Source organism: Pseudorca crassidens, chromosome 9 (genome assembly GCF_039906515.1).
Source record: "Pseudorca crassidens isolate mPseCra1 chromosome 9, mPseCra1.hap1, whole genome shotgun sequence".
Taxonomy (NCBI): domain Eukaryota; kingdom Metazoa; phylum Chordata; class Mammalia; order Artiodactyla; family Delphinidae; genus Pseudorca; species Pseudorca crassidens.
In genome coordinates this window covers 22,467,504-22,482,756 of record NC_090304.1, presented here as the reverse complement: position 1 = coordinate 22,482,756, position 15,253 = coordinate 22,467,504, and the positions used below count along the sequence as shown (strand labels likewise).

Below are 15,253 nucleotides of genomic sequence, written 5' to 3'. Positions count from 1 at the left end.
GAGGATTAATTAGTCTCCACGATCACATGACTAGAAAAATTATCATCAGTTTGGTTAGTTAGTTAATCGAGGGGGAAACCTTGTTTGATAAAATTGGCAGGTCAAGAGCATTAACCCAGGCAAATATGAGAAATATAGATGATAGTCTGAAAATACAGTTGCTGTTTTCTCAGTTATGTGTACTGAAGAATTTTGAGAATATTGGGCTAATTGGGTCTAGAGACACTCAAATGGCATTTTGAGACTTTTTTCTGCTGCTCCATGATGTCTACACCACAAGCCAGATTGCTAGGGTTTCCTGGAATGTATAATTGCTAATGTTTTTCAAAGAAGAAAACTATTACTCCCACCTCTTCTTATTACAAACTATAGAGCTAATGACCAGTGCCCCGTAATGACTTTCAGGATGGCCTGTGTAATTTTATCTGAAAATACTTGAAATTTTCATCTTAAAATTCTTCAGAATCTTTGTACATGCACGCTGTGGTTTGTTGCAGGTTTAGAGAGTTCTGTGGGTTTTATTCCTGATGGAGAAACAAGCTTATAATTTACAGCAGCGTTCGCTAATTAAAATTGTAAGCATAATTACTATCCATGATACTTATTATTAGCGTGCATTCATAAAGCTCAAAATTCACTTCATCCTTTCACGTCCTGAGTAATTAGTTTCTTTGGATTTGTAGCTTTATCATCCCTTTATGTTCCATTTGGAAGAAATCAACAACCAACCTCCCGGGAGACAGCTTTAAAAAGCTGGAAATATATTGTCCAGCTAATGCAATGAGACTGATACAATGCAGAAAATATGACTTTTCTTTGGTTTAGTAGACAGCTTTTCCTTGCATTTATTCAGCAAATAACTATTGAGCACATAATGTGTGCTAGGAAACTTGGGGAGACAGAGATAAATCACTCAAGGATTCTGTCCTCAAAGACCTTAAGATTTCACCGGAAGGGAAATAATATTGTACATATGTAATAGTGTACATCAACTATACCTCAACAAAAAATAATAAGTTAAAAAAGTAAGTTTGTACATATATATGTGAAATAAACCATGGTGTTGCATGTAATTAGATACATGGTATAAATGACCATCAGCCCTGTCAGAACAGGGAATGACTCTCTCTCCGCTATATGATCAGCACCTAACATAGTATATTAAAATAGGAGGTTTAATAATTATCTTTTTGGATGATTTAATAAGTGAATAATTGAATGTACTCATTTGTATTCCTTCCAATGCACATCAGTGAGATATTGAAATTTTTTCCTAATCTGACTTGTTTTTATTGTTTCCAGGTACCTCAGTCAGCATGGCTGTCTCTTTGCCACCCACCCTGGGACTCAGTTCCGCCCCAGACGAACTCCAGCACCCACGTATTAAATTTTCAGATTGGAAATTTAAGCTATTCAGGGTGAGATCCTTTGAAAAGGCACCTGAAAATGCTCAAGGGGAAAAGCAAGATTCCTCCGAAGGGAAACCCTCTCTAGAGCAATCTCCAGCAGTCCTGGACACACCTGGTGGTCAGAAATCAGCTCTGACTCAACTGGCATTGAAGCCCCACCCAAAGTTTCTGAAGAAATCCCATGATGACAGGAAAGCAAGAGACAAAGCCATGCACCAAGCCAACCTGCGACATCTCTGCCGCATCTGCGGGAATCCTTTCAAAGCCGATGGGCACAATAGGAGATACCCAGTCCATGGGCCTGTGGATGGTAAAACCCAAGTCCTTTTACGAAAGAAGGAAAAGAGGGCCACGTCCTGGCCAGACCTCATTGCCAGGGTTTTCCGGATCGATGTGAAGGCCGATGTGGACTCGATCCATCCCACTGAGTTCTGCCATAACTGCTGGAGCTTCATGTACAGGAGGTTTAGCAGTGCCCCGTGTGAGGCTTACTCCCCAAGGAATGCAACCATGGAGTGGTCCTCCCACACAACACCCTGCGACATCTGCCACGTTGCCCGTCAGGGACTCAAGAGGAAGGGTCATCAGCCAAGCACGCAGCTCAGCAAAAAACTCAGAACTGTGATTGCCCGAGCTCGAGAAGTCCGTCGGCGCAAGAGGAGAGCCCAGGCCGGGATCAGCAGCAAGGAACTGAAGAAGAAAATCGCCAGCTGCAGTAAGATACATCTCAGTACCCAGCTCCTGGCACTGGACTTCCCGGCGCACTTTGTGAAATCTGTCTCCTGCCAGCTTTGTGAACACATTCTGGCGGACCCTGTAGAGACCAGTTGTAAGCATGTATTTTGCAGGATCTGCATTCTCAGATGCTTCAAAGTCATGGGAAATTATTGTCCTTCTTGCCGGTACCCCTGCTTCCCTACTGACCTGGAGAGTCCAGTGAAGTCTTTTCTGAGCATCTTGAATTCCCTGATGGTGAAATGTCCAGCCAAAGAGTGTAATGAGGAGGTCAGCTTGGAAAAATATAATCACCATGTCTCAAGCCACAAGGAATCGAAAGAGACTTTCGTGCATATTAATAAAGGGGGCCGGCCCCGCCAGCATCTCCTGTCCCTGACCCGGAGGGCTCAGAAGCACCGTCTGAGGGAGCTCAAGCTGCAAGTCAAGGCTTTCGCTGACAAAGAAGAAGGTGGAGATGTGAAGGCGGTGTGCCTGACCTTGTTCCTGCTGGCTCTGAGGGCAAGGAATGAGCACAGACAAGCCGACGAGCTGGAGGCCATCATGCAGGGACGGGGCTCCGGCCTGCAGCCGGCTGTTTGCTTGGCCATCCGTGTCAACACCTTCCTCAGCTGCAGCCAGTACCACAAGATGTACAGGACTGTGAAGGCCATCACAGGCAGGCAGATCTTCCAGCCTTTGCACGCCCTTCGGAGTGCTGAGAAGGCCCTTCTGCCAGGCCACCACCCCTTCGAGTGGCAGCCACCTCTGAAGAACGTGTCTTCCAGCACTGACGTGGGCATTATTGATGGACTGTCTGGACTGTCCTCCTCTGTGGATGACTACCCGGTGGACACCATCGCCAAGCGCTTCCGCTATGATTCAGCTTTGGTGTCTGCTCTGATGGACATGGAAGAAGACATCCTGGCGGGCATGAGAGACCAAGACCTCGAGGACTACCTGAATGGCCCCTTCACCGTAGTGGTGAAGGAGTCTTGTGATGGGATGGGAGACGTGGGTGAGAAGCACGGCAGTGGGCCAGCAGTTCCGGAAAAGGCAGTTCGGTTTTCCTTCACGATCATGAAAATCACCATCGCTCACGGGTCACAGAATGTGAAGGTGTTTGAGGAAGTCAAGCCTAACTCTGAACTGTGTTGCAAGCCCTTGTGCCTCATGCTGGCAGATGAGTCTGACCACGAGACCCTGACGGCCATCCTGAGCCCTCTCATTGCCGAGAGGGAGGCCATGAAGAGCAGCAAATTAATGCTTGAGATGGGAGGCATCCTCCGGACTTTCAAGTTCATCTTTAGGGGCACCGGGTATGATGAGAAACTTGTCCGGGAAGTGGAAGGACTCGAGGCTTCGGGCTCAGTCTACATTTGTACGCTTTGTGATGCCACCCGCCTGGAAGCCTCTCAAAATCTTGTCTTCCACTCCATCACCAGAAGCCACGTTGATAATCTGGAACGCTATGAGGTCTGGCGTTCCAACCCATACCATGAGACGGTGGAGGAACTGCGGGACCGGGTGAAGGGGGTCTCGGCCAAACCCTTCATTGAGACGGTCCCTTCCATAGATGCACTCCACTGCGACATCGGCAACGCAGCTGAGTTCTACAAGATTTTCCAGCTGGAGATAGGGGAGGTGTATAAGAACCCCAGTGCCTCCAAAGAGGAGAGGAAAAGATGGCAGGCTGCCTTGGACAAGCACCTCCGGAAGAAGATGAATCTGAAACCAATCATGAGGATGAATGGCAACTTTGCCAGGAAGCTCATGACCAAAGAGACGGTTGAAGCAGTTTGTGAATTAATTCCCTCCGAGGAGAGGCACGAAGCTCTGAGGGAACTAATGGACCTTTATTTGAAGATGAAACCCGTCTGGCGATCATCATGCCCTGCTAAGGAGTGCCCAGAATCCCTCTGCCAGTATAGCTTCAATTCACAGCGTTTTGCTGAGCTCCTCTCCACCAAGTTCAAGTATAGATACGAGGGCAAAATCACCAATTATTTTCACAAAACCCTGGCTCACGTCCCTGAAATTATTGAGAGGGATGGCTCCATTGGGGCCTGGGCAAGTGAGGGAAATGAGTCTGGCAACAAACTGTTTAGGCGCTTCCGGAAAATGAATGCCAGGCAGTCCAAGTACTACGAAATGGAAGATGTCTTGAAACATCACTGGTTGTATACCTCCAAATACCTGCAGAAGTTTATGAATGCTCATAATGCATTGAAAACTTCAGGGTTTACCATAAACTCCCAGGGAAGCTTAGGGGACTCATTAGACCTAGAGGACTCTCCAGAATCTCAAAATTCAATGGAATTTTAAGAAGGGCAGCCCCTTATGAGTTGGTTTTGCAAATAAATTTTCCTCTGGGTGGCATGGTGACCACCTCCTGGTACCCTTCACTCCTGTGTATGGGGCTTCACCACCCAAGCGGTGGTAGGTTGGAGAGGCCACAGATGCTGAACCCATGTCAGGAATGGATAACTGGTGAGCTGATTGCTTGAGCCATTTAGGGAGTTCAGAAAAGCAACAGGAGGAATCAGTTATTTGAAAGCTCAATAGCTGAGAACAGGAGTAACTGCGGGGGACCAGAGATGAACAAAGATATGTGTATGTGTGACCGTGTGACGTGAAAATCAAAGTCAAGGTTGTCAAAGGACAGCCAGTGAAGGCAGGAGAGGAATTTGACTTGTGGTTTCCATCTACCACCACCTCCCCAGTTATTCTAGTTTATATTGAGATGTGTTTTCTATATTGAGATGTGTGTTTTCTATATCATTTTTGCAGAATTATTTATTTTATAAATTTCACATATTTTGGCTTATTCTACAAGATTCAGGAAAGCTTTTCAGATCTCTCTAATAATCATACCTTACATTTGTATGGCACAATGACCTTGACAATGCTCCTGGTGCATTTTGTCATTTGGTACACTTATGCAGAAATACCCTACATCCAGAAGATTTTTGGAAAATCAGTCTTTTTCTGGATTTAAATGATATCTCTGTTGTAACTCTTGGAGTTTAGGAGATCATCTGGTACCATGGATTTTTCAATTATAAAGGGAGAATAAAACTGTTAGCTGCAGTTGGTTACTAAATCTTGTGATAATACATGTTTACTTAGCTATCAGTAGCCAGGTATGATTTTTATTTTTTACTTTTAATTAATTTAGATTCTCCAAATGCTTTTCCATACAATCTCAAAGCCACAGAGGCTATTAAAATCTGGTTTTGTTTACTGTATGAAAACAGTCTTGCTGAAAATTTCTGCCAGGTTTTCTTCATTTGAAACCTGGGTCAGTTTTACTAAATCCATTTTTCATGGAGTTTTTCCCTTTGCAATGTGTTATTTTTTTCTATTATGATCAGCTTACTTTCAGTGTATTAAGATTTTTGTAGCAGGATATCTTTGTACTTTTCTCACCTGCTAAGTTTACATGGAGCCTGCTCGTGGTACAGTGGAAGAGTTAATATTTGTAGAGGGTTGTTTTTTTTTTTTTTGCCACTTTTAGAATATTTCTACATTCATTTTGCCTCATTTTTCCTCACTACAACTCTATGGGGTAGGCATGCTTATGATTTTCATTTGGTGGAGAGTTAAATGATTTGCCCAAAGTTACAGGGATAGTACATACCTGATCTGGAATTTGAACACAGTCCTTTTGTCTCCAAATTCCACGTTGTTTCTACCACGAAAATTAACCACTTTTTTTTGATTTTTTCTTTTTTTTAATAAGGAAGTAATATAATTTATTTAGAATCTACAACTAATCACTATAGTCTGTAATCTTGGGATTACATTTCTTGGGGGCAGGGATGGGTGGGTTTTAAGTCCTTGGTGTGCTTTGGGCCTTTTGCTGGAAGAAAGAATTGCCAAAATTCCCAAGAGCCTCCCAAACCTCTGGTGGCTCCAGTTTTGGGAAACTATTGTCTGTATCCTTAGAAATTTGGGAATTGCCAATTGTTGGCAGTTTAGAGCAGGCATGGGATTTTATATGCTAGTGAGTCATAATGATATGTTAGTGTTAATTAGTTTTTTTCTTCCTTTGATTTTATTGGTTTTAATTGCCACTCTTCATACAGAGTATATCAAAGAGCTTTGTAATTTGGTTGTCAAACGTGCATCAGTGATATTATCCTAAATGGTATGCATTTGGTCCTTTTACAGGGATTGAACCTGGTATTTTTCCATTTAAAAAATACAGAGTTTTTTCTTTCTTTATATATATAGAATACATAAATTACAAAGACATTTGTAATTTAGTTTTCAAAAAGATATACATATTTTAATTTTATTTTTTCTTGAAAATGTTTAAGTTTTGCATTTTGTAAACAAATGGGCTTTGAAGCCATGACTTTCCTTCATCCCATTTAATCCTTACAGCATGTCTCTGCACGAATAAACAGATAAATTCATGTAATCATCTTACTCCCTGAAGCATGCTGGTGCTGGTTTGTAGATTTTTTTCCCACTTCTACTCTGTTACTCGATTGGTGGCAATGTAAATACTTTCCAATATTAAATTCAACTTTTCTAGCATTTAGGAACTATTCTGAATGCATGTGAGTAACAGCATGATTTATAGCACAACCCTCCCAATAATCCCTTAATCAGATCACATTTTGACAAACCCCAGGAACATCTGGCTGCAGGAATTTCAATATGTAGAAATGCTGCCTATGGTTGTTTTTGCCCTCACGGTTGAGATTGTAATATACTAGACCCTGGTTTTATATTCAAGTTTTATTTTTGACAATGCCCACTGTAAATGCAGCCACACACTCTAGGGAAATTCACCACAATGAGTGGAGTTTTTGTTTTGTTTTGTTTTGTTTTTAAGTATAGACTGAGACGAGACGTGCAATGCATTTTTCTCCCATGAAACCTGATTCTACAAGTTCTCCTGCCAACCCACTGAGGTGCACTGCAGGGACCAGTGATAATGGCTGATGAAAATTGATGAATGGTCAGTATGAGGCCAAAAAGTGCTTTGGGATTAATAAATATGCACCAAGAAGCAAGAGCAGGAGGAAAAGATGCCTTTTCCTTCCAGGTGAACTGAAATTTAGTTTTGCTTCCATTTGTTTTCACAAAATATAGATGAAGATAAAGATTTTTTTGGTTGAGCTTGTGGGTCTCGCATTAGTTCAAACAGAATTCAGATTACACACAGCTAGGAGGTAGAGTTTGTAAGCACCAGTGGTGGTCGGGAGAATGAATCATCATTTAGATGCAAGTGATTTTTTTTTTTTTTTGCGGTACGCGGGCCTCTCACTGTTGTGGCCTCTCCCATTGCGGAGCACAGGCTCCGGACGCGCAGGCCCAGCGGCCATAGCTCACGGGCCCAACCGCTCCGCGGCATGTGGGATCTTCCCGGACCGGGGCACGAACCCGCGTCCCCTGCATCGGCAGGCGGACTCTCAACCACTGCGCTACCAGGGAAGCCTTGCAAGTGATTTTTGCTTGCAGATATGTATGTGTCTTCAGTTATTGTATGGGAGGCGGTACTATTCTTTCAATGTTAAGAGGTTTTTTAATAAAAGTAGTTATTTTGTCCCTATTTTATTTTTTTCATTTAACCATAGTAATCTACATAAATATATACCTCATTCGTTTTTGGTGAGATTTTTCTTTTTGTGGAATTGCACTTCACTTTATTTTCATACAAATAATTGTAAAGTTTGTTTACTGGCTTCTAAGACTCTTCTTCTTCTTTTTTTTGTGTTTGCTTTAGGAAAAATTCAGGTACCAGGATGCAATTGTCTTATTTGGTGATTTGATGCAAAGGACCTGTATTTTCATGTCAAATGATTTCAATTAAAATATGTGTTTCAATACTTATTTTTATATTTTAATATTTTCATTCCTTATTAATGTTATGGTTATTGTTAACAACTTTATGTTTAAGTATTTGAAATAAAAGTTTAAAATTTGAAAATAGTGAGTATTGTGATTTGTATTCAAATAATAATATTGAGTGCAACATTTAAAAAAATGAAATAACTTTTTTTTGAGGGAAATACAAAATAAATTTGATGATCTTATAATAAAAAGCAACAGAATGGTGACAATGAGTATAATTTATACTACTATAGGAGAGACGATTTGGTTCCAGATACTTAAGGTAAATGTAGGATGTGAAAATGAGTTGTATTTAAACTCCTTTGAGAGTCTGATAAAAATATGACCCTGTTCCCCAGAAAATTCACACATTCATATACCAACATTTTGGTCAGAGTAGTTGACTTGTCCAGGGCCACGCAGATAATGGTAGAAGTGAGCTAGAGCCCAGGTTCTTTTGACCAGTTCTTTTCCTAGTGATAACAACAAAAGCAGCAGTAACAACAACAGTAATGATAGCTACCACTGACCAAACAGTGTGGTGGACACTTTGCATATGGTTTTCTCATTGGATCCTTTTGGAGTCAGTACCACTATTTTCTTCATGTTATACACATGGTCCCTGAAGCTTATCTCAGCCAGAAAATGGCAGAACCACGTCTTGGCAATCTTCCCCCTAGTTCTGTCCATCTTACCATCATACTAGTCTGTCATCTCCACATCATCCGTGAAATTTCAAGTAACTTAGTGCCACTTTCTGGAGACTTCCAAGCTCCCTCCTACTCAGAACACAGATTTAGCCTGGCTGCTTCCATGCAACCATACCAGTTTTTTTAATATCGAAATATGTTTGTACTTGTAGGTAGGTAGCCTGTTCCCCAAAGGCCCTGTTCCTGCAGCCCCTCCCCGTCCCCCAGGATCTCAGATCCAGCATCTAACAAGTTAACTTTTGGCACAGCAGGGAGCCTTAAGGACCTGCTCCTGCACCCTCTTTTTTCACTTATTTTTTAAAAAAACTCCTATTATCGTTGCCTTGTACTATTTTTTCCCAGCTTTATTGAGGTATTATTGACAAATAAAATTGTATTTATTTAAAGTGATGATTTGATATAAATATACATTGTAAAATACTTTTCGCAATCAAGTTAATTAGCTCATCCAGTGCCTCACAGTTACCTCTTGTGCGTGCGGTGAGAACACTTAAGATCTACGCTTTTAACAAATTTTAAGTGTACAAGGCAGTACAGTGTCATTAATATAGTCACCAAGCTGCACATTAGATCCTCAGAACTTACTCATAACTGAAAGTTTGTACCCTTTGACCAAGTATTTGAACATTACCCCCTGCATTTGAGAATGAAGCATCTTCTCACACTTTAAGGTCCAGCTAATTTCTATATCATTCCCAATACCCTTTGTAACTACTTCAGCCTATTTTTAAAACAAATATTTATAGGATGTCTTCTATGAGCAGGCAACGTGTGTTTGGCACACACCAGAGATATAACGGTGAACACAGATGGTTTCCGCTCACAAAGAACTGTGTGGAGGTAGACATTGAATCAACTGTAAGCCTAACAAATGCATGACTCCACAGTCTAGTATGTGTTATGAAGGAAAAGTACTAGGTACAATCAAAGTACAGTAAGACAATGGAATTTAAACTGGGGAATCAGAGAAGTGTCTCGGAAGAAGGAACCTTTAATGGAGACTGGTAGGATGAGTGGGGTGAGGGCAGGTGAGAGGTGATAGACCTGGGTCAACTTAGCCTATGGGAAGACTGACGTGGGAGAGTGATTGGAGGTGTTTAGGAACTGAAGGAAGGTCTGTGTGGCAGAAGCAGACAGAGAGGAAGAGGGTGCTGCATGAGTCTAGAGAATCAGGCAGATGCCTCAAAATGTAGGACTCTCTGGTTTGGTAAAGACTTTGGATCCTACCCCAAGTGCAAATGGAAACCATTGCGGAGTTTGAGGCAGGTAACTGTTGCAATCCATGTCAGGCCAGGAGAGGGACACCAGTGAAATGCTTTTGGAAGGTATTAAATGTGAAAGGATTTCCAAGATTGAGAAGGTTATGCATATAAATTTAAATGATGGGGTAGCTATTTCAAACATTTTTGACATCGGTCACACACTGCCTGCTAATTCATATGTCTCACTCCCTTAGTTAGGTGACTGTGTCCAACTCTAGGCTGGAGAAGATGCAGGGAGATTCTGCAGTATCCTCAACTTGACAGCCTCACCTGTTCATAAAGTTAGCATTTCTTCCCCTGACATTTTCCCTTCTTTTTCACGGAAATTTCTTTTCCTTCCTGGCTTTCAGAATGAGGTATTAGTTCTCTTAGGAATAAGTGGGCTATATTAGATGTTTCCTGACAGAATTAGTTTTGGGAAATGGTAAATTCCAAGACAAAAAGCAATATTCTATGCTGGAATGGAATTTGGTGGCATATAAATAATTTGGAATTCTTGGCACTGTGGATTAGAATGACCGCCTGTTCTATCTAAATATACCATGATATCCATTCTAATCTTGTGTGAACTCTTTTCACTAGAAAAGAGAATAATTTTAACCCAAGACCTCACCTCGTCTCTTTCTGTGAATTTCACCATACTTTTTGTTCCCAAGTTCTATGAGATGTGATAGTTTGATTGATCAAGATATTTAGAACACAGATTTATTTCCATATCTCATCCTTCATTTATTAAAGACTGGAAAGATAGAAGGACAACTGCAGAAGTGAGTACATTTCAGTTCATATACAGTGAGCTTAATTCAAGAAACATTTTCAGAGCAACTATAATGTAACAGAAACCATGCTTGGTACCAAGGATACAAAGTTGCTTTCTAGGAGCCCACTGCCAAATAGAGAAGGCAGGCATATAAATGTCATGTAAGTGGATAAATGCTATGAGGGCAAGCAGTGGGGAAAGCGGGATGGCTTGGCCACAAACGTGAGTGCTTTGCTCTGCTTGGGCTGAAGTCTTCACTGAGAACCTCCAGATTGAATCAAATCTTGAAGGATGGTAATCATTCACCAGGGGAAAGGGTTTTCCAGACGGAAGAAGTTCAGCTTTGATGAGGAATCATGTACAAAATGGGTAAGGGGAGAGGAGGGATGAGCCTAGAGAATCATCCCATTTAATACTGAGGCATTTGGATCTTTTTTCCTCATGGGAGATGGGGAATCACAGGAAAGTTTTCACCTATGTAATGTCATTTTGGGATGATTTCTGTGGTCTCAGAACAGTCAGATGATTGGAGGGGCCATGGTGGAGGCAGGGAGACCAAGTCAGGAGGTTGTTTAAACAGTCTAAGCACAAGATAATACAGACTGGGGCAATGAGTCTGCAGAGCATGGGGCTTTGTTTCTACTTTAACAGGACTCTGTTAGTACCCTTCATTATAACTTCCAGGTACTTGTGACTATTTCATCTGGTTGTTTAAATATATGCTATAGCAGGTATTGGCTTCGTGCTTACCACATCCATTTCCCTTTTCTGGGCACACAGTTAAACTATGTTTCCCATTTCCCAGCCCCTTTGCATCTAGGTGGGGACATACAACTAGTTTTTTTTTTTTTTTTTTTTTTTAATCAGTGGAATGTCAGAGGAAATAATCTACCACTTGCAGGCTGAAACATTTGCACGAGGGTGTGCCTTCTCTGTGTTCTTTCTTTTCCTTGTATCTGAAGTCTTCAGGATCCAAGATAAAGATGAAGATGGCAAAGTTGCCAAACAGAAAAAGCCTGATTCCCTGGGACACATCTTGGAGGAATGCCACTCAGATGGATAGCTTAATAAGGGAAACCTGCATTGCAACCTGCTTGAGTGAGAAATAAACTTTGTGACAATTTACTGGTGTTTGGGATTTTTTTTGCTAGCACAGCCAGTGTCAATTATCCTGACATACTTATTTTCTTACTCTCATCTATGGGGTCATTCAGAGGTTTGTTGGTTCCATTTATTCTTACATCTCTTGCTTATTCAGTTAGTATAATTTATTCACTCTATTTTACTCTAAATATCTATATCAGTGTTAAGCTAGGCAATGAATAGGTCTCTTTGACTGCCCATACTGGAATACAGATGCAACTCACTGAAGAATTTGATTCAGTTCATTTCAATGACAATTTAAGCGCCTATAATATGCCAGGCTTTATGCTAAGTACTAGGTATACAGAAATTACAAAGTATCCTATACCTTGGGTTGAACTGTGGAGTTGGGAGAACAGTAGAAACCCCAGATAAGCTTGGGGAAGTCAGGAGCAGAGCGAAGGTGCACCTCACTTTCCTGACAGAGTAGAAGAAGCAAGTGACTTTCAGAGGCGAAATGGTGATGAAGTGGTTTAGCCAGAGAAACTTGGGAAGAGGTTCTGTGACCCAGTAAAGGTGCAAGAGCAGGAAGATGTGCCCAGGGGTGGTACAGAAAACAGACAAGTCCTAGATGGTCTCACAGAGAGAACTGTGGCCACGCTGGGAAAGGAAGGGGCAGAAAGATCTCCTCATCATGTGAGCCCAGAAGGGACCTGAAAGCGGCAGAGAGAGAGAGAGAGAGAGAGAGAGAGAGAGAAAGGGAGAGAAGGAGAGAGGGAGGGAGAGAGAGAGTGAGAGCATTCTAGACCTTATAATACCTTGTGGTTAAGGCTGAGGTGCAACCCAGGAGTCATCTTCCAAGCTAACCTCAGGCCAGGTGGGAGTGTGGATGTTGAGAAGCAGCTAGTGAGGCGGGACAATGACCCTAAGTACCAGATACTTCACCCTCACTCGTTCCTACTCTTGACACCTCAGCATTATATTTCTTCTGGAACTTGGAGAAAAAGTTGGGTGAACACAGAGAGCTCTAAATTTATTAAAGCTAAATTTCCAACGCACAGTAAAAGGGATGCATAATGTAATGTGAGTTGATTTATAGAAAAATAGTTTTATTTCTTGTAACTCTGAGTCTATAAGCAGAGATTTGCAAGCATTACAGCTATTAAGGAGGCGATGGCGCTCGGAGGAGGCTTCCTGGAGGAGAAGCAGGTGTCTGAACTGGGATGTAAAGAGTGGATAGGAATGGGCCAGATGGACTAGGGTATTGGCAGGTGTTATAAAGTACAGGAGGGAAAGTGTGCCCTGTAGAAGGAATGGGTTGCCCCAAGGCCCTGAGTACGCGTGAAACAACTAGGGCTGCTCACCAGAAATGTTATCAGTTCAGCATTTTTGGAGACTGAGCACAAAGTGTGAAGAGAGTAGTAAAACAGAGAGGTGAGCAGTAGGGGACAGGTCAACATGATAGGAATGAAATTGTATGTGATTTTATTGTACTGATGAAAAGCTGGGGGCCCCTGCCCTGCTCACCTCTCCCTGCGTATGCCACTCCTTGCTCCCCTTGTTTACTGTGTGCTCCCCAGACTGATGTTCTTTCAGTTCCTCAAACGTGACAAGCTTCATCTCACCCTTTAGACAAACTACTCCTTTTCCACTATGCTTTCCCTCCTCCTAACACATTGAACTCATTTGTACTTGTAGATGAGTAGAGTCCCTTAAAATAGTCACGCTGGAAAGCCATATACTTATTTATTGATATTATTCTTGTGTAAAGCGTTTTGGGACTTACCTTTAGCACTCATTTGTGAGGCATATCAGAAAACCCATTTTGTTATCTCAGACTTCATTTTTGGGCCTAAAGTGCCAATAATACTGAGAGTTACGCCCTACTAGCCTTTGGACATTTGTCTGTTTCCAGAAACCAAATCCATCTCTAACTATTGAGTATCTTCAAAGGAATGAAACATAGGCTCTGACGGTGATTGAAAAGTGAGTCCTAGAAATGTTTTCGGCAAAAGCATTATACCATTGGGATAAGTGAATACTCTTCTAATGTGGTTCATTTGAAAGTTTGCATGTGCTTAGTAGAAAAGAAACCTTATTATCATAAAATCACATCTGGTGGACTCATTGGTGAGATGACTTAAAAGACCTATTTTTACAAAAATTTATGGTAAGTAAAACCAAAGTACTTGCTCTTGACACCCGCCCCCCCAAAAAAACAGCTATGCTAATGAGATCTGAGCTTGACTGTAGAACCCAGTGAGTTTATAATTGAATCACTCAGATTACCATATGTTGATCTCACTGATTACAAAAAAAATATGGGTAATTGTTTTTTAGCCACTTGGTCACTGAAGACAAGTCAAAATAAGAGAACGTATATAGTACTTGAGGGAATAACCCTTTTGAACCCTGTGGAGGGTGTCTCAGTTCCAACTTGTGCTACTTCCTACTAATAGATAAAAAATAAAACAGAGAACTCCTGAGAAAATTAAACAGTATCATTTTGCCTGCAACTGGGTAACTACAAATGTTAATAATTGAAATAAATCAATATAAACAGAAGACATTTTCATATTTTATTAGTTTTATATAGGTGATGGAAACAACAAAAATCAAAACAGTGGTACAGCAAATTATTCAAAAGGTATATTCATCAAGCAATTATTCAAAAGCTATATTCATCAAGCAACATTACTGAAACAAAGTGAACATGATTTAATTTTTTCAAACTAATTTCAGTATCTGAAACATGGAACTATTAGCAGAAGAACTTTTGTTCCAGGATTTCATCTCCTTTATGGTTCATATTTCCCCTAAATTTGGCAATAAGAACTTATACACTGTGGACTCTTAGTGAAAACTGATGAATAAGAGGTTATGGTTTAAGCTCTTAGGCTAAAGTGAAATACTTTTCCAGAAAAATATTCCAGGAGGGAAGACATTTGTATCTAAGGTCATCTAATTATCAATTGATAATGCGAAGCCTCAAAATTAACAGTCCTTTTAATTTCAATTCTAGCAAGTATCTAATTGAAACTTAGCAAGCTCACTGATTTTATAATTTTCATTGGCAGCAAACTCCACATATTAACTAGACTCATAAACACACACACATTTCTTTTTTCTCTTTAAAAATCATCTACCTATTAACTTTATCAAATTCTCTAAACTTTTATTATTTGGGTGAGTAATCAATATTACTTGGGGAAATAACCTCTCCATGAGATTTATCTGGTGGTTCTTTCTTAGTGCCCTGTTTCGGAGAGCTAAGAAGCAGTGGACTGCAGTTTTCATTAAATCTCTCAAAGAATTGGTTCAAGTGCCTAGCTCTGGTTCATCATCTGTGGACCATATGATGGGGGGGGGGGGTCCTTTGAAGAAAGTGCATGTGGATAGTTTGATAAAATGTAACAAACGATGTAGATTCTTTTTCTCTTCCTTCATGTCAATGGAGATTATTTATTT

At 41.0% G+C, this 15,253-nt stretch overlaps 1 protein-coding gene across 1 annotated transcript; it reads left to right on the top strand.

Moving 5' to 3' along the window:
* Positions 1–1,316: 1,316 nt before the first annotated feature.
* RAG1 (recombination activating 1) lies at positions 1,317–5,914 on the top strand. The gene has a single exon (XM_067751760.1). It carries the CDS (start codon positions 1,317–1,319, stop codon positions 4,446–4,448), a length of 3,132 nt encoding a protein of 1,043 aa, XP_067607861.1. The 3' UTR covers positions 4,449–5,914.
* The last annotated feature ends 9,339 nt before the right edge of the window (positions 5,915–15,253 follow it).